Consider the following 26,004-nt stretch of genomic DNA (forward strand, 5'->3'; position numbering starts at 1 on the left):
ATTTTCTCTAGAGCAGTGGTTCTCAACCTTTCTAATGCTGTGGCATTTAATACAATTCTTCATGTTGTGGTGCCCCCGACCATAAATTTATTTTTGTCGCTACTTCATAACTGTTATTTTGATACTGTTAAGAATTGTAATGTAAATATCTGTGTTTTCAGATGGTCTTAGGTAATCCCTGCGAAAGGGTTGTTAGACCTCCCAAAGGAGTCACAACTTATAGGTTGAGAACCACTGCAAAAAGAGGGTGGGGTGAGAGAAGAATGCATGTACTATAAAAGGGTAAAATAAAAAAAACCCAGTGCAGGTATTTTAACTGAGGAACAAGAAGGAAGAGTACTGTAGGGGAAAGAGAAATATAGTAAGGGTGTTTGTAAAAGACAGTGAAACATGTAAGTTCATAAGCTTACTTAAAATATATGACTAAATATTAATATAGAGCTATAGATATGCAAATAATGCTCACCTCAAGAACCATAGACTGACGAAAAAATACCCGAGGGAAATTTCCCTCTGAGTAATTCATCATAGAAGTTCAAGAGACTCTCAAAGCAATGTAGACTATTGCTTCTGGCCTTCCTTGCTACCCTGAACCTTAAAATAGGAGTTTATTCCTGAAGGCACCATGCACTTGGGATACAGGACTTGAAGGAAATGAGCTGGCACTGACCTAGAAGCCTCTCTGGTGGGTAGCTTTCATAGAATCCAAAGGTACTTACTATACAAACTTCAAAGACAGAAAAACAGTCAATATTCCTACCTAGGTTAAAGCCTTGAACCAACAGTGACCAGCCATTAATGATACAATCGTGGTCCTATTATTTTTTTCTCTCCTTCCTTGAATTATTTCACTTGCACTGAATCTCTTCCTTCCCTGAGGAAAAACCCTCATTTATTATGAAACTCAAAGCAAGCCTCTGTATCACACGAAAACTTCAGTGTAGAATTAGTCTTGATCTGGCCATCACACTGGATGTCTTCCTTGACTCTCACACCACACAATGACCCAGTAATTACTCTGAATTTAATACATTACCTATATTGTTGCAGACATCTCTAGTCAAAGACAAAAATATATTCTCAACAAAGGCAATGACAGTCAAGAAATTGTGGAAGAAGCTAGTAATTACTGTGACTGGACTAGTAATGTTGAATAAGTAGAAATAGTATATATATATATATATATATATATATATATATGCTTGAGTTCAGTCATATCTGCATCTATTTCCTTTAGCCTACACTGACCCAGGTATTTTTCAACTACTTACTTCATTTCAATATATCAACACCATGATGCTATTTTTCTTTTTGTTTTTAAATATTTTTAAGTTCTTTGAAAGCTGTAGCCACAGTGATAGCTCTCAGTTGAGTCTTCATTAAAAAACAAAACCAACAATAACAAAAAGCACTATACACCCTTCTGATACAAGCTGGGAAAATAGCAGAAACTTAATGAAAAGTGGTCGATTGACAGAGACTTGATTTTATCCTGGAACCTAAGACCTCCTACTTCCTAGCCAAGAAATTGATAACTCACCTAAATTCCCAATCTGGTAGATTCTTTTTTTAAAAAATAACTTTATTGGGGATAATCTTCTGAAGGCAGTTATTTCACCAACTGGCCCATACATTTTTCTGGGCTACTAGCAGTTCAGTGAGCACGCCTTCTTGGTATACTGCAGCTGAAGCTGATTATGTACAACTCTTACACTAGCATGACAATGAAGCCAAGTTTCTGTACCCATATAAATCTTTGTTTCTTGAATGTGGTTTACATCACTGAAAGTTTATATGAGCACAAATATACCAAGTTCCCTGATCTAGATATACACATCATAAGTAGTATAGGCATTTACTTTTATTCAATATACGGTATATAAAACCATAATATGACTTTGGCTATTTTCACAAATTTAAAAATAACCCAAATATAAGGCATGTCTTTTGCAGCCTAGGTTAACTTTGTTACTGTCTCATGGTAATTTCACATTTAGCACTCAAAATGTTCCTCATTCACTTGCTAATAGTTAGCTATCTGAAATCTAAAACAAAGGACAATTAGTTGAGTATTTACAAACACTGTTTTTATCCTGGAAATGGATAGCATTACTAGTTCTAATTGACGGTTAAGCTAGATAAAACTTATGTTTCTTCATATAGATAAAATGAAATGAAGCATGCTTTCACAGGGCACTAGAAAAAAATTCTTCCTATTTAAATATTTGAGGCATTAGCATTTCTGGCACAAAGGCAAGGTTGCAACTTATAAACCTCCTAAAAATCTCATAGATTTTTAAGCAGTGATAATGAACAATTTGAAAAAAATCAAAAGACAATTATATTTATAATAACATAAAAATACTAAGGAATAAAGTTGACAAAAAGAAATGCAAAGTTTATATTCTGAAGACTAAAAAATATTTTTGAATAAGGGCATAAATATTCATTTATCAGAAGAGTTGACAGCAATAATCTCCAGAATATGTAATACTGGCAAAATCTCAACAAAAATTCTAGATTGTTTCTGTGTAGAAATTTACAAGATGATGCTAAATAATATGAAGCCTCAAGGAACCTCAAGCTTCCAAAGCAATATTGAAAAAGAACAAAGTTGGAAAAATCATGTCACTTAAAAACTTAGTAAAAATGTACAACAACCCAAACAATGTAGAAATGAGATGAGTAAAGATATATAGATCAGAGAAAATAGCTGAATGTCAAGAAACACTTCATATTCGTGGTTAATGGTTTTGTACAAAGACTTCTGAGACAGTTAAATGGGACACAGGTTCAACAAGTCATTCCATAATAACTAAATATCTACATGCACAAAAATGGGACTGGTCTCTACTTCACAACATATATAAACATTAAATCAAAGATGATTGAGGACCAAAATATAAGTAACTAAAACTTGAAAACTCATAGAAAGAAACATAGGTATATATATTTTTGCTTTAAGATTTTAAAAAGCATCTTAATACATAACACTAAATATATAATACAAAATGGAAAAATGATAACCTGAATTTTATCAAATTTAAAATGTTTTCCTTGAGTGGATACTGTCAAGAAAGTTATAAATACTCACAAATCATAATCTATTAAAGGATTTTTATCAAAAGATATATTTTTAAAGACTCATAATTCAATGTCAAAATGACAGCCCAACTAAACATGAGCAAAGAAAATGCATAGACATTTTGTAAAAAAAAAAAAAAAACAACAGAAAAAAAAAACCATAAAAATATATTGAACATTATTAGTGGTTAGAAAAGTACACAATTAAAATGACAATTAGATATCACTTCACACCCACTAAGTAACAACCACCATCACAACAATAATATGATGGGGCTGGAGAGACAATTGAATGGTAAAAAGCAATCTTCCAGATGACCCTACTCCATATCAAATCCTCACAACTTTCTTCCAGGTGATCTGATGCCCTCTTTTGGTCCCCATGGACACCCAAACCTGTGCATATATGCACAGACAGACAGACAGACAGACAGACAGACAGACACACACACACACACACACACACACACACACACACACACACACACCATTAAATAAAATAAACGTGATAATAAACATTAACATGATATGAAGGACATGGCATGTTTAATAATGCTCCTTGGTTTCTAAGGTAGTGTGGACACTTTTGAAAACAGCCTAGCACAGTCTTGTAAAATTAAAAATATGGGTATTGTATGGCATAGTATTTCTACTAATAATTATTTACCCATAAAATTTTAAAACATTGTACATGGGGGATGGAGCGATGGCTCCATGGTTAAGAGCATTTGTTGCTCTTGCAGAGGACCCTGGTTTGGTTTCCAAAACCCATATGGTGGTTCACAATCAGCCATAATTCCAGTTCCAGTGAATCAGAAGCCCAGGCATGGATGTGGTACACATTCACATATGTAGGCAAAACATTCATATACATAAATCTAAATTTTTAAAAATGTGCATGAATGTTTGTGGCAATATTATTAGTAATGCTCAAATGATGGTGACGGCCATAATTTCCATAAACTGAAAAAATATGACACAATTTGCAAAATAAGATTTGCCAATGTTATAGAGAGTTTTGGTAGCAAACTGTCTCTGCCATCTTCTCATTTGGGAAGCTGCTAACCTGCACTCCCTATATACTCAGGTAATCAAGTTTATTCCTTTTCAAGTCTCTGATGGAGTTGAAGACCAGGTAGCTTAGTTTTACAATGAAGCTTAGTTGTGTAGGGGTTAAGATGCTTTTAGGTCTAGATAGATGTTTTAAATTGATAATGACAAGATGTGATGGAGATTGATTTACATTCAGAATTTTAGATGCACCAAGAAAGGAAAGATGTTTTCTTCAAGGCTGTCAAATACAAATAGCCAAAACACGATTACTAATGTAACATTAATGTAACATTTATAAAATTCCTGATTGTGTCATGGTTCTTCTTGCTGTAGGTAGTTTATTGTATATATGTGTAATAATATAAATGTATAGGTAAAAAATAAAATAATTCATCTGTGAAAAATAATGAAGCATTGACTATGTGGTTTAACATGAATGAACCTAGGAATCATATAAAAGAATCTAGTCACAAAAGAACTAGTATTGTTCTATTTAGATGAAATGGCTGAATTAACAAATCCATAGAGACTAAGCAAATTTGTGGTAGATCAGAGTTAAGAGTGGATTTAGGTTTTTGAGGGGGTCAGTAAAATGTTCTAAAAGTGCATCTGATATAGATATATAACTCAGAATGGACTATAAAACACTAAAATGTGCCCTCTGCATAGGCAAATTGTATGGATTGCGTATTAGGTCTGAATTAAGCTGTTGCTAACAAAATAGAACCCTAATACTACATGATCTAAATTGGCAACATTCTCTACTGACCAGTAGCACTTTAATGCTACAAATTTATCTGAGTGAGCCATTCCCAACCTTTATGTGTCTGGCAGATTGGCAGCAATCAATGTGAAAGAGAAGAGAGGCATCATACATGAGTTTGTAAACTATAATTTGTGCCCTCTCAGCTCTGTGATGCAGATACTATATGCAGCAGCCCTTACTGAGTAACAATTTAAAACATTAGAACTAGGAGTGACACTTCCAGATGCCTCATGTTCTGCTTCATAGAGGTTTCCCAAAATTGTCAACAGATATAAAAATGTGACTTTTTAATATCCTGAATGCTATCAAGGGAGTTAATATGACAGTAAGTACCTTACTGGCCAATTTGAGATTATTTGAGTATTAATGAATAAACTTAAATATACTGTATATGTGTAAAAATGTATAGTTTTCTTATATACCATGAAGAGCAGCAAATGGTGGTAATTTTGTGACATTTCAGTACTCATTATTTAAAAGTCAATGTTGTTTTTAGGATGATGATAACTCTGTATAAATGAATATCACAGAACCTGATGAACTGCTGACAAGGGAAACTAAAGAAGAATGACTTGCTTACTATTTTCCTTTGTTTATCAATGATCATTTGTATGTAGCCTGAGCACCCTTATATGAAGACAAGCACTGACCTAGACATACAGAACAGATGAATACATAGATACAGATTCAGTTAGAATTTTTGGGAAAGGAAGAGAATAATTATTCTCAATGTCTGGGAGAAGATTATCAGTAGGGCCAATAGGAGAAAAAGGACAGAGATGAAGATAGGATGTGTAGATAGCTCAGTGAAGAGGGCCTTGGATTCAAACCTCCATTTCTGCAAGACAAAGACAGACAGACAGACAGGCAGACAGTCAGACAGGCAGACAGTCAGACAGGCAGTCAGACACACACACACACACACACACACACACACACACACACACACACATACACACATGCACACATGTGCACACCTGGCGTGGGAGGCAAAATATTGCACTAAATCTTTCAATTACAGAAACTGTATCCCACAACTTCCTCAGCAACCACTGAACCCGGCTGTAACCTCCAGGTAAAAATGTCCTGCTGTGCGGCTATTCATTTTACAGTTCCTTCCTGCTATCTAGTGTAGAGGGTAGTTTTGGCTTCATCTGATCTCTTACTTGCCAGATTTTCATTGAAGAGATTCTTTAGAGGCATGACAGAGGTATAATGAGAAAAAAAAATCCCAAGAAGTAAAAAAGAGGAATCTGTATTTCAATGTCAATGGGGCATGAAAGGAGAGAAATAAAAGAAAATCAGGCTTAGGTAGCATTTGGGGGAAGCTGCAGACAAAAAAAAAGGGGTTAGTTATGGATTGGGGAAAGATTTCCTTTTCACTCCCTTACCAACATCAAATCATGTAATTTCTGTGTATTTATTATTACTATCTTTCAGTGTCGTGAGTTCAGATCTGATTATAAATTAAGCCTCTTGTTTTGTCCCACTTAATTTGTATTCTGTTTCTTGCTTAAGCAGAGCTCCAAATAGTTAATGGTCTCTATATTCTATATCACCATTACTACTACTACTACTACTACTACTACTACTACTAGTAGTAGTAGTAAATGGTCCATGTTCTACACACAGGATACCTCCCAAGGGTGGCTATTGTAGTGTACAAATCAGGAGATAAAAGAATTATTTGTTTTGAAAGTACATACGTAAACCAGATGAGAAAATTAAAATAATGAAGAATAACACTGAACATAGAAAATTAAATGTGCCAGGAAATTCAATATATTATTTCCAAATATCATCTCAATGAATGAAACTCTGATGAAGTAAAATTAACAATGCCAGGAAAGTTCTAAGCTGCATAGAAAACATTTTCTACTGTTGATACCAAGCTGAGAGTGTTAGTCTACATAAGAGGGTCTTTCCATAGATGTATCTTGTGGCTACTTACAAATGGGTGCCAATGGCCTCAGTTACTTGATGTTTGGGTTCGGATGACTGAGACACAGGAAGAATTCAGTATGGTTTTGCTAACTACAGAGAAAGGAGACTTTCTCCATGTACTGATCCTGAAAGCTACAGGCAGAAATCATCCCTTGATCCTAAAGCCAAATTTTGCTTTACAAAACATGCAAATTACTCCTTATGTGATAGCTGGGGGGAAATTGCTTGATAACTAGGAAGGAGAGTGGAGATGAAATGGGAATTGATAAAATGTCGTACTTAGAAAAAAATTAAGAGCAGCACTTGCCAATGTCAAAGCACTACTAAAATAATGTCTCTTATGGACGCTGGAACAAACACGCAAAAAATAGTAACTTCCACTCTGCATCTGAGTAATTTCTCTAAGCCCCAGCTCAAAATCTTCTATGGGCTCTCTAGAGCTCTAGTTTGTGAGAATCCATGTTTACCACAGTATTGTGCTGCAAAGTTGTAGTCTTGTTTGATCTCCACAAGAAAACAGCTCCATAAAATATCATCAGGCTTGGAAACAAAACCCATTCCTTTTATTTTTCTTTCTGTTCAAAACATATGCTAAACCAAGTAAAACAAAGAAGAGGAATACCTTCAGCTTCTGCCTTCTGAGTAGAAATGTTACTGATGTGTGCGGCTAGTAAAGCTAAAACATTTTCCCCTCATATAACTAATGCTCATGGTCACACACAATTGAAAAGAGTTACGAGAAGCTTCCAGAATTTTGAGACTGTAAACTCAAAATCAGCACACAATGCATGTCTTCCAGAGGGAATGAGCTTGCCTTTAAAAAGCCTTTGCTTTCATCCAGTTATGTCCCTTACAGTAAGGGGAAACAAAAGAAAGTCAGAAAATACTTCTATTTTAAAGATTGCTTACATTCAGATGGGATACGTTAATTAATTTCCAACAAAATGATTCAAATGATTTTCTATAACCTAAAAAAGGAATTTGTCAGCTCACTTAGATAGGGATTTCATTGACTAGCTAAATTCTCACCGAGCAACTTCAAGTGCCAATGAAGCTTCAAAGTATAATGATCATCTTAATAGAGAAGGGACCCCTGCCATTAGGAACAGAGATAAAAATCAGAATACGCACTATAGAAATGCTAGGAAGCATTTTTATTCCCTTGGCAGAAGGTCAGACTGGATTTTTAAAAATGCATCTTCTAAAACAAACACAGAGAACTACTACTTTCCTTCTTGTTAAGTAAGCAAGTTGGGGTGGGATATCCATAAGATGGGTGGCTAAAGCAGCTAGGCTTAGTATCATGCTAGGTTAGGAAGCACTTTAGACATTCCCACTCTGAAAACAAGTTTGTAGTAAAAGAGAGGCTCCGTCCTCTAGTTGACAACCCTAGAAAAAAATTAACCATACTGAGTAAACCTATTCTCATAAAATGAAGACCTTTTATCCCACAGTAAAATCCATCACAAAAATAAACACTCTAACTTAACTGGAAGAGATTTAATGATAGTAAATGAATCTTTGAAAATCCAATAAGACAAACCTTAAAAACAGAATATAAGCTGTGATAAGAAACAGTTTCTTCAACAACTCAGAAAAGAGTATTTTATGAAAACCTATGCTCTTTTTTTTTTCATTTTTGATCACTGTCCTAACAACCCAGAATAATAAAAGACTACAAACTTTTAGAATTAAGTCACCAAAATTATGGTCCATCTAACAAAGAAATTCTGGGGATATCACAAACGAAAGAAAAGCACTTGAGAAACAAACATAAACCCATGGACAACATGAGCAGCTCAGGAAAATCAACCCTACGCGTTAATTACTCAGCCAATACTCCGTCTTATCAGATAAAAAGATTATCTTAACTTAGTGGGGAAAACGTTTCAACTAGTCTCCAAGAAGCTCAAGAAGCAGTAGGAAATACTTTTAATAAGGTGAAATTGCCCGCCACTTTTCTCCTGTCCTAATTAGAAGTGTGAGGCAACATCATGGTTCATAGGTCACTGACAGTTCTTACTCAATTTCTTAGCATGAGCAACTCATGTTTTAAAACAAAAACATGTCCTTAAAATGAAAAGTGTAATGAGGTGCCTTACTCCTCCCTCCCCAGTATAAATTTCTGAGCACACTCAAGTAGCAGGGCATGCTTTACTGTTTTGTTTTGTTTTTAACACTTGTGAGTCAAACTCAAACCTGCTTAAATTATTCATTTACAGTACATTCATTTATTTACAGGTCTAATGCAAGCCTCAAAGAGAGACCTCTGATGTGTCCTAATCTACAGAAAGTAAACACTTTTCAGAGAAAGCTGGCCCACACAATTACTCCCAACAATCAGCCAATGCTGAGAAATCTGTAAGAGGAAAGTGTGACCAGTGTTTACCGTGAAAGTAATCCCTTCTAAATGTACCTTGTTGCATTCTCTAGGCTGACCTCTAATTAGAGAACAAGTCCCGGTTTCTTACTGGGAAGAAACTGCACTGCTTTACACCGCAGTCCCTCAGCAACCAGGGGCGGCTTTTCTCCCCCTCTGAGAATTGAGAATTCTATTATCTCTCTTTGAAGGATACCGGCCGAAATCAGTTTTTGCCTTTATTTTCCTTTTATTATACCAAGATCATTCAGGGATTGGAAGTTGAATACTAACTGACCCATAGATAAAAAACTGACCACATTTCTGATCGTGTTTCAAGGATTCGGAGGAAAGCAGGAAACAAAACAAAACAAACAAAACAAAAACAGTGAAGGGCTAACTGGGCGTCATTTCTGAAAATGGCCCATGCAATTGCTTTAAGTTTGGAACCCATGGAACTAGGAATATCAGAAAGATCTTAATGGAGGAGTTTAGGAGGCTGGGGAGAATTGTACAGGAAATTCACAGGGCACATATTAGCACCCGGGAGCACAGCAAAGATTTCCTGGGCTTAGGTGGAACATTTCACAAGAGGACAGTCCCCAGGAGGGCTCCAGATGTAGGACAGCCTTTCCTATAGAACTGGACTGAGCTGTTTTAGGATCCCTTAGAAAGTTCTCTTGGTCGGGAATGCCTAGATCCCCCAAAATGCAAACTGCTGCTCTCTGCCCTTGGTCACAAGGCTGCATTTTTAGGAGAAACTTACCGCATATCCCCATAAGGTCCGGAGTAGTTCTCCATCCAAGGTCCCATCTCACTTTTGACACAACTGGGACCAGGATAGGGCACTCTGTTCACAACTCCACCGGGGTACCACATTTCGGAGGCAGAGAAGTCACCCTCCTGGCTTGCCAGCCCCTGAGGGGGACGAGAGTAGCCATAGGGGGCTACAGGCCCGGCTTCATTTGGGCTGTTGCTGCCACCCCCGCCTCCTTGCCCGTATAATTGGCCTTCTTCAGCAGTGAAAAGAGTGTGCCAGGAAGAAGAGGCGGCGGCTGGGGGCGATCCAGTGCTGGGTCCAGCTACGTTCCCTCCATGTAAGTTAGCCAAGTCCCCATAGCGGCATTGCGCCGCTGCCGCAGCAGCCCAGGCGCTGCTGTAGTCCAGTGGGTTCTCCAGCTTTATGCGGGCATGTGGATGAGTAGGGGGCGGGGGGTGCGGCGGCCCGGAGAGAGCCAGCGGAAAGTTGTAGTAGTCGCGATTCTGGTATGCTGCTGCCTCTTCCACTGCTCCGGACTTATACAGCGACAGAGTGGACGGGATCTCAAGTGTCCCAGAGCTACCTGCTTCACTGCTGCCAGAGCAGCCCAAGCTCTCACCTTCCAACCCTTTGGCATAACCTCCCTTGAAAGAGGAATACTCAGCAGTCTCTTCAGTGCCTTTGCCCGGGCCTTCGTCCAGGGGAAGACCTTTGCATTCGGCCAGTGGCGCACAAGGAGTGGGACGCACCGCGGGTGGACCTCCCAGAAGCGACGCGTACATGCAGTCTCCCCGAAGCTGTTCCCCTGGACTCAGATGTTCCAATGCTTCCACACCCAATCCCATGGACACAGACACTGCTTTACACAACTCCTTGGCACTGTCAGATATGGTTGAATTGCCCCCTAGGTAACTCTCCTTGGAGGAAGAGGGAGCCCCGGTGGCCTCCCTTGCTCTGGCGCTATTGCCACTGCCTTCGGATATTACCTCCTGCTGCTGCTGTTGCTGCTGCTGTTGCTGCTGCTGCTGCTGCTGCTGTTGCTGCTGAAGAAGTTGCATGGTGCCCGCTTCACTCAGGATGTCTTTAATGTCGGCGGAGCAGCTGCTTAAGCCTGGGAAAGTGGGGCCCAGCAGGGACAACGTGGATGGGGCAGCTGAGTCATCCTCATCTGGAGGAGCTGGTGGCTGCTGCGGCAGCCCCTTGCCAGGAGCTGAGGCAGCCCCAGGCTCTGGGAGGCAGCCGCTCTCAGGGTGGCCCTCAGAGGCTGACTGCTGCTGTGAAGGCTGCTGTTCCTCCTCCAGGGCCAGGTAGCCTGTGGGGCCTCTGATGTGGGTTTGGGGAGAGCCATCCTCACAGTGCTGCTGCCGCCGCCGCCTCCGGGGGCTAGTCTCCTGCCGCTGCTGTAAACAGGCGCCGGGAGGTGCTATGCTAGCGGCCTCAGGGTGCCTAGGGCCCGGGTTCTGGATAGCTTCGCGCACGCTCTGGAACAGATTCTGGAAAGCTCCTCGATAGGTCTTGGACGGGGGCCTTGGGTAGACCCTTCCCAACCCTAACTGCACCTCCATCCTTGAGCTTGTCTGTATCTTCCACCGAATTCCCTTATCCTGCCTCCTCGTCTCTGGCTCTGAAGAGTTCTACTGACTGATGATGTAGTAGCTGCAGCTAGCTGCCCACCTGCGGGAAGCTCCCGGAAAGAAGAAAACTTGCAGGAGGGGAAAAGAGCGCCCAGATAGCCTCAAAGTCTCCTGTAAAGGAAGGTACGCGCTAAACAGGATCTGCCCTGCTAGTTTCACAGTTTCTCCCTAAATACTTGAAGAACAGATTAAAAGATGCTCAAAGGTTGTCGGGGGAAAGGAAAATCCTCTGCCTTCCACATTCAATGTCCACGGAAGCAGGTGCAAACAAGAATTGGGCTATTTTCTTTTTGTTTTCTTTTAGCTTTTGTTTTGCTTTCGACTACTGAAGCCCTGGCTGCCTCTTCATCTTTTGATTTCTAGCTCCACACGCAGGGTGAGGGGCTGGCAGGAGGAGGTGCAGGGGGTAGAACCTGGAATCAGGGACTCTCCTGGCGGGCGTGCTGTCTCTTCTCAGTTTGTGGGTTCCCAAAAGCCTTCCTTGCAATGTGCAACAAGCTTGCCTGCTTTCAGCCAAAGGGAGTTACCTCTGTGCAAACTGGCTGGCAGAGCTGGGGGTGTAGGGGAGAGGGTTGGCCAGGAAGCCTGCCTAGTCAGCTTCTGGAGAGGGGACCCGGGAGGGGGTAGGGGGTAGAGGGGAAGAGGACAAAAGCAGCAGTAGTCCTACCCGACACTTTCCTTGCTTCCTCTGAGTCTCCCGCAGCTTTTAGAAACTTCACCGAAGAGGAAAGCACAGCTCCGGGGCGGAGGCTTCGAAGCCGCCGCGCTGCAACAGGCGTTGGCTGTCGCTGGGCTGGGGCTGGCGTTGTGCGTCCCTTCAGCTTCAGTATGGCACTGGAGTGGCTAGCTCAGTTTTTTTCCCCTCTGATGCCCTCTCAGCCTCCAGGTTTGCTCCGGACCCACTGGTTCTCCCAGCAGGCGAGCTCCCTGGGATCTCCGAAGGGGCGCTGGGAGGTGGAAAGCAAATGCAACAGTTTGTGAGTCGGTCCCGCCCCTGCGGGCCGGCCTCCCTGCCTTCCCACCTCCTTTTTCTCTCCCCTCCCCTCCCTCCCCTTTCCTTTTCTCCCCTCCCCTCACCGCAGGCTTGCGCAGGGTAGCTTTAGAGACTGAAGTGCTGGCTGGCATAGTATGGGTGAAGGCTGGAAAGGCTTCGTTGTAGCCTCTGAGGACCCCGCTTTCCCAAATACCCCTTGTTTTTTTGGAACTAGGCTTTAGGCTCCAGAGCAGAAGCTTTAACTTGGAGCGATTTTTAACAGACAAGTCTAAGGGCTCTCCAGAAGGCTAGAACAGGCCAGATTTCATCCTTAAACCCAATCCCAAAACAGATTCTTGGAGATGGGAGAAGGAGGAAGGGGCACCAGAAGTACAAGCTACCTATAGCTGTTAGGGTTTTTTCCAAGGTCCACCAGGACAAGCAGAAGGGGCACTCCCAACAGATTAAATAACAAGCTGCAGCCAAGACAAGTCTTGCTGAAACCTTTGAGATTCTCCAACAGGGTAGATAGAGAGAAATTCTTCACAGCATGCCATTTGCTCTGGGAATCCTGGGCCCGAGAAACCAGCGGTCATATCTACCTTATTTCTTACCGTTCTTCCTTTTGGGAATTATCTGTACCGGACACTTTTTACTTCTCCAGACTCGCAAAGGTAAAAATTACACAGACAAGTGTAAAACCCCAAATGTCAAAAGTACTTGTCATGCACACCATGAACCTTTCGTTTTGTCCAAAGCTTTGCTTGTATAGAAGCTTTTAGAGTTAGAAATTGTTTGCTTTTGAAAACTCCTGTCTTAGGTAGAGAAATCACAGAGGGCCGTTCTTTCTTTTGATGGAGAGGTAGGAGTGAAGATAATGTAGGACACTGCAAGTGTAAAGTCAAGTTGAGCAATAGAAAAGTGTAAGGGTAGACCAACACAGAATATTTTCTTACGGAAAAGCTGTAGACCCCTCACTCATAAGTGGGTTATATCTCTGAATCTGTCCCAGCAGGCACACAGAGTTTGTCTTGTGAGACTCACGATGTACTTATTTGTTTTTTATTTTTTGTTTGTTATGATTTTGTCTTTCTTTTGAGACAATGTTTTGTTTTGTATTCCCAGACAAACCTTGAAATCAATGACCCTTCTGACTCAGCTTCCCAAATTCTAGGGGTGGTGGACTATACAGTCACTCGGGCTATTTCTGAATTTCCAGGCTTCGCCAGTGAGGGGGGAAAGCTTTGTCCTTTGTACTGAGAGTTTACCTTAACCAAAGGAGTTAACTGAAACCTCAAGGGGGAAAGGAAGTATGTGTGATCAACTGTATTTCACAGATGAAGTGAAGCCAGGGCAGAACATAAGCTAGCTTTCCACTCTTTTGCTACATTAGTTGTACTCTCATCAGTTCTACAGCTCTAAGGAAATGGTCATAAAATAATTTTTTTTTAGGAAAAAATGCCCTAAGAGTACGTCTACATGCCTAGGTTAGAAATTATCTGCTGAGAGTATAACGGGGGGGGGGCATACTGTGCATATTGCATTGTTTGATTTTCTTAGTTTCACAAACCATTCCTTAGGACACAAAAAGCAAAGTTATTTAAAAGCTATCAAACTGTAAAATGGCTAATTTTCAGTACTCTAGTGTAGTATGTTGAAATGCACAGATACTTTAAAGATTTTCGTTGAATAGGCAGAACAACCTCACATCTACGAAAGCTTTTAAACTACTTTAGTGAAAGGGAATTAAATCAACTGGCAAGATGATAGAATGGAATGAATATATGTCTTAAAGCCAAGAGAACTGTTTTTTGTTTGTTTGTTTGTTTTTGTGAAAGAGACCACTAATAGCAGTGAATGAACAATGACAAAAGGAAACAGGGACGTTTGTAAAAACTAGTAAAAATTAATGTGAGAAATAACTCACTTTTCAATAAAAGGAAGCACAATAAATATTCAAACCCAAGAATGAAATAGTCTGAAGTTTAAGTTGCTACCACAGCATCAAAGTTGTCTTTATAGATATTCTTACAGAAAATTGAAGCTAAAAATACCTCCCCGAAGACGGCTGCTGTGACAAGGATAAGAAATACAATGTATAAAAAATATTTGTGAATAAGAAAGCTTTCTAAAAGTCTAAAGGATCTCTTTTTACTTGCACACACACACACACACACAGAGAGAGAGAGAGAGAGAGAGAGAGAGAGAGAGAGAGAGAGAGAGAGAGAGAGAGAGAAGGCCAAAGAACTACTGTGGATGCAGTTCCTCAGTTGCCACGGAACATGTTTCTTTTTACAGGGTCTTTGACTGGCCTAGAATTCATCAAGTAGGCTAGGCTGGCTGGTCAGGCCCTCGTCCTTGCTACCCAAGACCTTTCCAGACTGATTAGTCTTCCAAGGTTTTTTTTCCCCCTTAACTTCTAAAGTGAAGCAAACTCTCACCAATTATATCATCCCGGGCAAAGTTGACTACTGTGATCATGCTATGGGCAAATAGATTATTTGAACTTTGTTCTCTGATCCCCATCTGAGAAATTTTTTCAATTTTGATTTTATGATCAAGAGACAACTGCTGATGGATATGATAGGAGTTAGTACTTACACAATGTTTTTCTTTCACTTCCTCCCACTCTCTTTTCCCTTTGAAATATTTTTAGCAGTTGAATAGACTCCGTGGTGTTCTCCCAGGTCATTTGAGTTCATAGTAAGTATCTCTACAAGTTCAGGGGGCTTTCAGAATGGAATCTTCCCTAGCCTTTGCTCTGGAAAACTAAAACAAGTTAACCTTTGGGAAATGATGTATAGTTTCTTACTCTTAGTATATTCTGAAATATTTCGCAAATCTGTTTACTTTTCTTAATCTCGCTGCTTCTAATACAGTTCAAGGCATTTCCATTTCCTTCCTGGACACATCTTCTTTTGCCAATCAGTTTAGCAATAAACTGAATGCATTTAAAGATGTACAAATTGCTAAGTTTTGAAGGTTGTTATTAATACATGCAACAGTGGATAATACTATCTTCATTCAAGATACCAAATTGATGAATGGGAATGTATTCTTTTGTGCTTATTTGTATTCCGTTCCTTCTACACTCCCACTCAGGCAGCTGATGATTTTTCTGTCAAGTATAGATTAGCTTGTGGATTTTTTTCAGAGTTTATAATAATGGAACATTTTTGTCTTACATCTTTTGCTAAGCATAATGTTTTGGTATCCATCTAAACTCTTATATTGGTTACTATATAATTCTTTCTTTACTGCTAAGTAATTTCCCATTGTATTCCTGTACCACAACTTATTTAACAACTCACTCATTCACAGATAGGTGTATTCTTCTGTGATGGAGATATTACTAATAAATGCAATATAAACATTAGCACAAAACTCTTCATCTGGACATATGTCTTCACTTCTCATAAATAAAGTAATACTCAGAAATTTATTGGGTGAGTCATAGGGCAGGTATATGTTTACTTTTGTAAGAAAAGGCCAACCTGCTCTGAAATAGTTCTGCAAAAATGGATTTCAAAATTTCAACAACACTTGATATGGCCAATGTATTTAATGCTAATATTTTAATCAGGTGAAAGAATGATCTTTTACTGAATTTGCTTTTATTCAATGAATAGTCATGCATAATGTTTTATATTTGCTTATGCTTCATTTGTTTGTTTTTGTTTTAATTAAAATATAATTATGAAATTTCTTCCCTTTATCTCTTCTAAATCTCCTTTATTCACTTTCAAATCTATGTCCTCTTTTTAAAATTGTGATTGTTTTACACACACACACACACACACACACACACACACACACAAACACACACAGTGTTCATAAATATATAAATACAACCTGACTAGTCTACTTCATGTGACTTGGACATATACAATTTCAGACCACTTGGAATTGGATAAATAGAGGGCACATCTCTAAGGAGATTGATTCTTCCTCTGTCAGTAGTTGCTAGCTGTCTGTAGCTGTCTGTCAAGGGGTAAGACCCTTGAAATTTCTTCCTTTCATGTTAGCATGTACACTATTGTTGTAGTTGTCTGGGTCATGTGTAGGAAATCAGTGTTGAAGTGCCATGAGTATAGCTTCTTGGTTATTTTTCAGAGACACAATATCACAAAAGATTTCCTGGTCCCCTGTCTCTTAATATTTTTCTGTTCCTCCTTCCCTTATCTTCTTTCAGCATCAGGTGCAACAGATGTTTTATGCATGTAGTCATTGGGGTTGGGTACCTCTTGGTTAGTTGACCTCTACCTTTGAACAGTTGTGATTTTCTGTAATGGTCTCCATCAGCTGCAAAAAGAAATTTCTTTGATGGGGGTAGGTGGTGAAAGTTACACTTACATATGTGTGTATAAGGATAAGTAGTTTGAATATAGTTAGGGAATTATGCCAGACTAGTATAACAGAGGTAATAAGATTTCTTCTAAAATCAATGAACTCACTAACGTTGGGTAGTTGGTAAGGTTTCCAGTGCCAGTCATAATTTTTCTCCTGTTGAGTGGGCTATAAGTCCAATTATGGATCCATTGGTTGTTATGAGTCGAAGAAATTCCAAAAAATATATATAGGCTTTTGCTTTTGTTCCTAGGATGCCTCCCAGAGGTTTAAGGTAAGTCCCCATTGCTAAAGACACCATACACTTCAGACACAGGAATCAAAAGATGCAATGTCTATCTGACCTGAAAACCTCCTCCCTGACAACTACCTTTCATTGTACCAGAAGTTATTATGAAAGCTGTCAAAGAAGGGGAGACTTCCAGTAGTCCTAAAAAGCTGTGATACTTATGAACCACAACAATGGAAAATATAACAAGGGTGCAGTGGTGGCATTTATTTCTTGTTTAGATGAAGACTTACCTTAATATTTTGCTAATTTTATTCTTATTTTGCTTTGCCTTATTAATATTTTTGAGAATTTCATAAATTACTATTCTATTTGCATATTTTATGCCTCCTTTTTCCCCTCCAACTCTTCCTGTGTATCCCTCAACTTCTTATCAAATTTATGACTTCTTTTATATAATTATTATTGTTATACACACAGAGGGAGACCAGAGAGAGACATGTAGACAGACAGACAAAACCTGCTGAATCAATTTAATGTTGCTTATATGTGTATATGTTTAGGTCTGACCACTTGGGATTGGATAACCTATCATCCAGCTTGTCCTTGGAAAAGACTGATTCTCTTTTTCTCTCAGAAGCCATTAATTACATGTATTTTCTCATATAGGGGTGGGGCCTTGTAAAATTTCCTCTATCCATATGGTCATGTAAATTGATGATGTTGTTGTACAGATCTTGTTTAGGTGACAATATTGTTATGAGTTCATGTATGCAGCTTTCTTGAAGTAGATCTTCTGGTTCACTGTCTCTTATAATCTTCCCATCCCTTATTTCATGATGATCCTTGAGGCTTGGGTGCAGGGGTTGTATGGCAGACACATCAGTTAGTGCTGAGCATCCTATGGTCAGTTGTGATCTGCCTTTTATCTGAGTATTTTACAAGATTTACACTACCAGTCATATGCTTCCTCCTATTGAGTGGGCCTTAATACCAATTGGGTAAATGTTGGTTATCTTCAAGATGTAAGTGCCACTATTGCAACAACAATATAATCTTTTCATTCTGGTCATTGTTGTGGTTCATAGTCTTCACAGATTGGAAGGATTATTAGTTGCTTTTCTCCCTTGCAGAGCATCTTCAGATACTATGAGAGCTATTTCTTAGAGAGGAGGTTTCCAAATCAGTTCTATGTCAATTCTCTGAAGTCCTATGTCCAAAGTATATGATGTCTTTAGCAGTATGGTCTTACATTCAAGTTCTAGGATGTAACCAAGGGGCAAGAGCAATAAGCATATATTGTTTTAGAGGGTCATTTGGATGCTCTTGATCAACAACTCAAAGGGAGGTGTTCCATGCCTGGCACTGGGAATTTTGTAAGATAGTCTTGAGGTGAACTTTATAACCCCAAATGGGGTTACTTCATTTAAATTATGTATATATGTGTTTGTATATGTGTATACACATATAAGTCTTTCTGTGTCTGTTTGTATACTATATAGTCATATATATCACATCTGTATTTTAAGCAACATAAAATAAAAAAATTCTATGGACTTTTTAAGCATTTGTAGTGTGATTTATATCTTCTCCCTGTCTCTTCCTTCATATTACTCTTCCTCCTCTCCAGTTAATTCCCTCCCCATTTCCCACACTTCCCACTTCATAGCACTCATGTCCTAATTTCCTTCTGTCTAGACCAGTGATTCTCAGCCAGTGGGTCATGACCTATTTGGCAAACCTCTATCTCCAGAAAATTACAATTCATAACAGTAGCAAAGTTATGTTTATGAAGGAACAATGAAAATAATTTTATTGTTGTGTGTTACCACAACATAAGGAACTATATTTAAGGGTCACAGAATTAAGGTTGAGAACCACTGATCTAGAGCTACTCCCCTCCCCAATATGGTGCATTTCAGATTTCTGGAGATATTTTAGGTTATATACTCATATCTAAGGATTGGGAGCTAGGATCCATATATAAGAGAGAACATGTATCACCTATTTTTTCTAGGTTCACCCCTTTACTGGCAAATTTCATGATTTCATTTTTCTCCACAGCCAAATAGTGTTCCATTGTGTATGTGCATGTCATTTTCATGAATGAATATTCATCAGGGGAAAGATATTTATGTTGCTTCAAATTTCACGCTATTGTGAATACAACATCAATGAACAAATTTGGCCAAATATTTGATGAGTAAGATATTGAGTCCTTTGCTTTATGCCAAGGAACTTTTTGAGAATTCACCACACTGATTTTAATAGGGCTGTAACAGTTTGTAGTTCTACTAACAGCAAATAAGTGGTCACTGTTGTCTGCATTTTTGCTATCCAGCATTTGTTGCCAATTGCTTTCTTGATCTTGGTCATTTTGACTAGAGTAAGATGAAATTGCTAAATAATTTTAATTTTCTTAACTGCTAAGGATATTTAGAACTATTAAAGGTATTTACTAGCCATTTGTATATCTTCTTTACAAACTCTGTTCAGATCTGTAGTCCATTATTTTGAATGGGTCATCTGTTTTTTGTTTTTGAGTTCTTTTTGTATTCTTAATATTAATCTTCTATCAGATGAATAAACGGCAAAGATTCTTAGAGTGCTTATTTGTGTTGATTGTTGTTAATTTGTTTATCTTTATATTTAAAATTTTCCTCACTTTAATATATGGCTACTTAATATGTTAATTATAAAATTTTAAACATTTGTACACACTAAAAACAATTACTATATAAGATACAAGATCCAACAAACTTTTTCTCAGTCTGCAGTTTGTTGTCATTGTCTTATCAGTGTCTCCTTTCTAATCTTTTTATTAGCATACATCCATTTTATAAATAAGGTATTTCATTACACCATTTTCATATGGTGTATATCATAGACTTTGATCATTTACCTCCCCCTATTTCCTGCCTTATTTTGTTCATAGTAGTTTCCTTCCCTTTCCAAAATGGTTTCTTTTATTCTTTCAAGTCTTACATATTAGTTGATTGTACATTTTCATTAGTGCATATTGATTGTTTAAAATAATAAGTCTCATTCTGACATTTTCATATTTATATTTCATGTATTGTAAACAAGTTCCACACCTCATTATTCTCTTTCTTTCTTCCACCACCACTACCCACCACTAATCTTGTTCTTCCCAAACAGTCCTCCTTCTAATTTTGTGAAGTTATTTTTGGTTTGGGTGAGATTTTGTTGTTGTTTTTGTTTTGTTTTGTTTTTTTGGCTAGCTTCTGTGTATACGGGAAGACTTGTGATATCTGTCATTTTACGATAGGCTTATTTGAGTCACATGGTAATCTCCAATTCCACCCATTTTACTTCAAAGGACAATCATTTTTTCTTTATGCCTGAGTAAAACTACACTGTATATTTGTACTATATTTCCTTTATTAATCTTTTGACGGAAACCCAGGTTGACTTTATATCTTGCCTAGTCCTTAAAGTGCAACACAAGAGTGAAAATGGATATGCACACATACCTGTTGTAATCTAATTTAGATATTTTTAAAACATATTCAGAAGAAGTAGTTAGGTTACATAACAGTTTTATTTTAGTGGATTTTAATCAAGTGTCTTTTGTTTAAATATTTTTTTATAATTTATTTTGATCATATTCTTTCCCCTTCCCTAGATCCTCCCAACCTCATTACCCACTCAACTTCATGTTTTCTCTCTCTAAAAAAGCAACAACAAATATGACTTAATTTTCTACGCATATATATTTAGCTTTTATACAATATTACATACTGAAAATAGTTCATAAATTAAACACATATATCATATATTTACCTCAACATTTACTTTGGATATTAATTTTATCCTCAGAGCCAACACCTAGTGATTAAAAATATCAGCAAGGTATGTTATTTACATGGCTTGATGATTACTGAAATCTTTGTTTACCTTTGGATATGTCTCTAGTGAGGTAATTATTATAAATGATATGAGTATTTTAATACTATAAATGTTTATTGCAAAAATATTTCTAATATGCTTAGGCACATTGCATTCCAAGCAACAGTTCCTGGGAGTTCCATCCTACCACACTGTTGTCATATATTTGGGAAAAAAAGCAAAGTGCCTAAAAGAATGCATATAACTATAGAAAGCATTAAAAAACAAACAAACAAAAACACTGGAGTATTTTATTACAATAAATTACATGAAAAGAATATTTGAAAACAGCAGAAAAGATAGAAATCCTTAAAGAAAAGCAATTAAGAAGAAAACAGAAAATTTATAGAAGATAGATAGTAGAATATTAAGAACCAATCAGTAGACTGATTGGTTAGAAACAATAGGCAAAACTTTTAAAAAGTATTTTACTTTTTTATTAATTTATTCATATTACATCTAGATTGTTAGCTCTTCCCTTGTTTCCTCCCATTCTTCTCTCCCTCCCACTTCCCCCCTTCTCCCCTCCCCTATGTCTGTGACTGAGGGAGACCTCCTCCTCCCTCTATATATGCTCTAAGATTATCGAGTCTCTTCTTGGTAACTTGCTATCCTTCCTCTGAGTGCCACCAGGCCTCCCCATCCAGGGGACGTGGTCAGAAAAGGGGCACCAGAGTTCGTGTGAGAGTCAGATCTCACTCTCCACTCAATGGTGGAGAATATCATGTTTGTCGGCTAGGTCTTGGTAGGGGTTCGAAGTTTACTGCCTATTTCTCCTTGGCTGGTGCCTTAGTTTGAGGAGGACCCCAGGACCCAGATCTGCCTGTCATAAAGTTCTTCTTGTAGGTTTCCAGGACCCTGTGGGTCCTACTATTTCCCCATTCTTCCATGCTACTCTCACCTAAAGTCTCAATAGGATGTCCTCTCCTCTGACTCACTTTCCTGGTAAGTAAAGTTTTTCATGGGACGTATCCCTTGGACTAGTGTTTTGATATAAGTGAGTATATACCGCTAGTCTCTTTTTGTTTCTGGGTGAACTCACTCATTATGATAATTTCTAGATCAATCCATTTGTCCACAAATTTCGGGAATTCCTTGTTTTTAATAGCTGAGTAGTATTCCATACTGTAAATGTACCACAGTTTCTTAGTCCATAAAATAGTATTTTAAATCAATGTATATGTGAATACTCTTAATTTAATCCATGCCCTTCTTAGCCTCAACTTTATACTCTATGTTTTTTTGGTAAAACTGCAAGATTTTCAAATCTTTTTGTTCTGATTTTTACTCCTATGTTTCACCAAAAACCTGGCTAAAAGATGGAAAAGGAGTATGGACAAGGCTCAATGTAGAAGGAAAGAACTGGCTCCCAAAAGTTGTTCCCTCACCTCTGCATGTGTGACATTGCATATGTGTGCCTACTCACATCATACACAGGCATAACAAAACAAACTGAAAAATAAGCAAAAAGTAAATATATGTGTTATACCTTGAATATTGGATTGACTTTAAACTTTATCACACCTTAAATTCCGTATCTTTTTTCTCAAAAAATTAATGAAATGATTCTTAATAATATTCTACTATACTTATAGACCAGAGCAAAGCATAATCATCATTTGAGAGGCTTTATCCATCAACTGTTGGAGACAAATGCTGAGACCCACAGCTAAACTTTAGCTGGAGCTCAGTAAATTCTGTGGAAGAAGAGAATGAAGGATTGTAGAATTGTAGGATTGTAGGAACCAGAAGGGTCAAGAATACCACAAGAAAACCCACAGAATCAACTAATCTGGGCTCATAGTGGCTCACAGAGACTAAACTAACAACCAGTGAGCCTGCATGGGTGTGACCTAGGCCCTCTGCATTTATGTTACAGTTACATGGCTTAGTCTTCTCATGGGACTCCTAACAGTGGGGCCAGTGGGGCTGTTTGATTTCCTTGCCTCCCTTTGGAACCCTTTTCCTTCTATTGGCCTTAATGTGAGGTGACATGAGTAGTCTTATTGTAACTTGTTATGCCATGTTTGGTTGATAGCACTGGAAGGCCTCCTCTCTCTTTTTTTAAGGGAAATGGAGGAGGAGTGGACCTGGGGGAGAGAGATGGGGGGGTTGGGAGGAGTGGAGGGAGGAAGAACTGAAGTCAAGATTTAATGTATGAGAGAAGAATAAAAAAAATAAATTCAATATCCTAAAAGTTACATTACATTGATGAATTGTAGACACACTTCAGCAGAGAATAGCACAAATGGATTATAGTTTATTTCACAATACATTCCCATTGGAAACTCATGAACACAATCTTAACTTTTCTGTTTTACACGAGCCTTTTGGAGTAACCCATGCTTCATAGTCAAATAATAACAGTTTGTAATCAATATCTGCTAAGTGAGTAAATAAATTGTGTTCCATACATCTTACATTCTATTCAGGGGAGGGGACACCACCAATAACCAACCAACAAAGAAAAAATATTTTTTTATATATCAAGTGACAAGCAAAGTAGAGAATCCCTCTAATGCATGCATTAAACAAATGTTTATTATATACTTATTGTTTGCCAGGCTCAGTAGTAGGTTCTTGGGACTCACTAATGAGTAATATAATGTGAATCCTGCCTTTGCGTGCTTGTCTGTAGTCCAGGAAGAATTGTGAAAATCCATTTAAATAACTGCATATGATTTGGATTTAGATTTAGAATACCAGTGATCAAATTCAACCCTCTCTTAATATGTGAACACATACTATTTTTTTCACCTATAAAGCAACAACAAAACATTTTCTCCTATTTTTTCTTTCTGTTCCTCAGTGTTATATTGTTTCTCTTGAGAGCTCTAGATCTGACCTCTCTAATCATTTCTCTGTTCCAAGCTCCTTTCAGAAAAATTAGAACCAAAAATGGCAGATCTGATCACATAATTTCTCTTCTCTATAATCTTTAATTACTTCAGCAAGGAGTTTCAAATTCTTCTGAACAAAAATTAGTGAAGAAAGCCTGGTATTGGAGTCAAATGTTGTAGTAGAGACTGGACCGTTAGATCTACTTAATCAAGTCTCCTTGTTGTCAGACAGAAATGTGACTTCAGTGTTCCAGATATTCCATTATTTTCAAGAAAAGCAACATTCCAGATTTTAATATGCTATCTCCTGAATTTTAAATATTTTTGGTTACTACTTCAGATACTTTCAAAACATGATGCAGGCTGAGCCACTGCAAGACAAATAGAGGATACGTGTGGACAGAAATCAGTTTATGGTCTGTCAATCTTTAACTCTCTAGTCTTCAGAATCAAGTCCAAGTTCTATAGCCCAAGCTTAAAAATATACCCTAGCGACACCCCAATCTCTCTTTGCAGCCATGTCTTCCACTTCTTTTTCTTGTCAGCCACATCATATTCCTTGGCCTTTCTAGGCACATATCTTATTCTCCAAATCTGACGAAACTTTGGGCCATGCTGTTCTTTTTTTTTCCCCTGACAATTTAGTTTTTTCCTTCATGACCAAATGTAACCTATTTTTTAACCACAGAGTTCAAACACTGAGTTATCTAGGAAAGTTTATAGATTCTTGAAGCACAGTTCATTTTTGTGATACTTTCTTTTTCTCTTTTAAATCAGGTATTTATCCTAATTTCATACATATAGATCTTTCTATTCAACTAGGGAGTATTTCTTCATTTGTATTTAATGTCATTTTTCATAGTCATGTTTTGTTTGTTCAAAGTGTAAGTGGAAATCCTGTTTGTGAAAGGTACTAGGGCAGGCACTAGAACTAAGAGTTCTAAATGTTCCATTTAACCAAAATAAAGGTATAAAGCATTAAATTACAAAACTGAACCGAGAAGAAAACAGTTAATTTTGTCCACACCTCAGCTTTTTGGCCACTAATAATAATTCACAAAAAACTACTGTGTTATATTAGGTTCACAGAACATTGAAAATGAGTTGTTTTACAAATAACATTGGATGACTAGTATTCATTTTTAAAGATGACACAATTAAGTCTCAGGAATATTAAGTAATTTACCCAAGATCAAGAAACTTATGAAATGCAGGGTCAGATCTGTGAACTTACATGTTTCATTAAAACACACTGATCTTTTAATCTCTATACCTCAGTAACCACTCTGAAGTTATAAAAAGGTAGCTTGTCCATTTAATACATGTGGACTGTAGGTGAGCAAAATGTTATGGAATGTTTGCTATAGCAAGACATTCATTTTGAAATCAATAATTGTTTTAGTGTTGTATTGGGTGAAAAATAAAAAATATATTTTTAATTTCTCTTAATAGTTTATGTGACCTCTGATTTAATATCTTAGTCATTTCTCACCTTGTTCTGGTGAAATAGAGTTAACAGTCACTTCCTTCTTGATTGTTATAATAAAACAGCAAATAAAATAATTAATGTAGACAAAATGTGTAATAAAATTTTTTTGTAACTATTGATTATGTGAAAGTAAGTATGCTTTTTGTAGTTCTTACAACAACTCTGTGAGAGAAATATGCTTGCTCATTATAAATAATTTTACTTATGGTGATGGACACAAAAGTATCATGTATGCTATCCAAGTGCTCTACTGCTGAGTTATCACCCAACAAATTTTTGCTTTTAACGATGATAATATTGAAGCAGCACCAGAGCTTGAGGCGAACTCAGTCTGACACAAACAAAATGTTATATTGCCTTGTATGCATTAGTAAGCTGGCATTGCCTATAGAGTGTTTACAATCTATGTAAAATTATTTAACCTCAAATTCAAGTGCTAAGGGTAATCATGAGATTCAAAGTTTAAATTCCATTTAAATCATTTCTAAATCTGATGGAGGAGACAAAAGTGGAGCTTTCAATAAGACCTCTTCATATATCATCATACATCCACATCTATTCTAGAAATCACCTTGCCATGATTATTTGCTACAAAATATATTTTTTTAGATAGCAAC

General features: G+C 37.7%; 1 protein-coding gene and 1 pseudogene across 2 annotated transcripts in view; one reads left to right on the top strand and one right to left on the bottom strand.

The window, feature by feature from the left end:
- Positions 1-12,571, bottom strand: part of AR (androgen receptor) — a 166,163-nt gene extending 153,592 nt beyond the window's left edge. The window contains exon 1 of the mRNA XM_084789600.1: positions 9,973-12,571. Within this exon, the coding sequence (XP_084645726.1) occupies positions 9,973-11,531 (1,559 nt within the window). The 5' untranslated portion in view covers positions 11,532-12,571. The remainder of the gene's footprint in view (positions 1-9,972) is intronic.
- A 552-nt stretch (positions 12,572-13,123) lies between these two features.
- The window catches only part of LOC311601222 (adenylosuccinate synthetase isozyme 2-like), a 33,088-nt pseudogene continuing 20,207 nt past the window's right edge, over positions 13,124-26,004 (top strand). Inside the window, exon 1 of the transcript in view lies at positions 13,124-13,247. The product of the transcript in view is annotated as an adenylosuccinate synthetase isozyme 2-like (transcript). The remainder of the gene's footprint in view (positions 13,248-26,004) is intronic.

This window comes from Acomys minous (assembly GCF_964271855.1).
Source record: "Acomys minous genome assembly, chromosome: 7".
NCBI classification, from domain to species: domain Eukaryota; kingdom Metazoa; phylum Chordata; class Mammalia; order Rodentia; family Muridae; genus Acomys; species Acomys minous.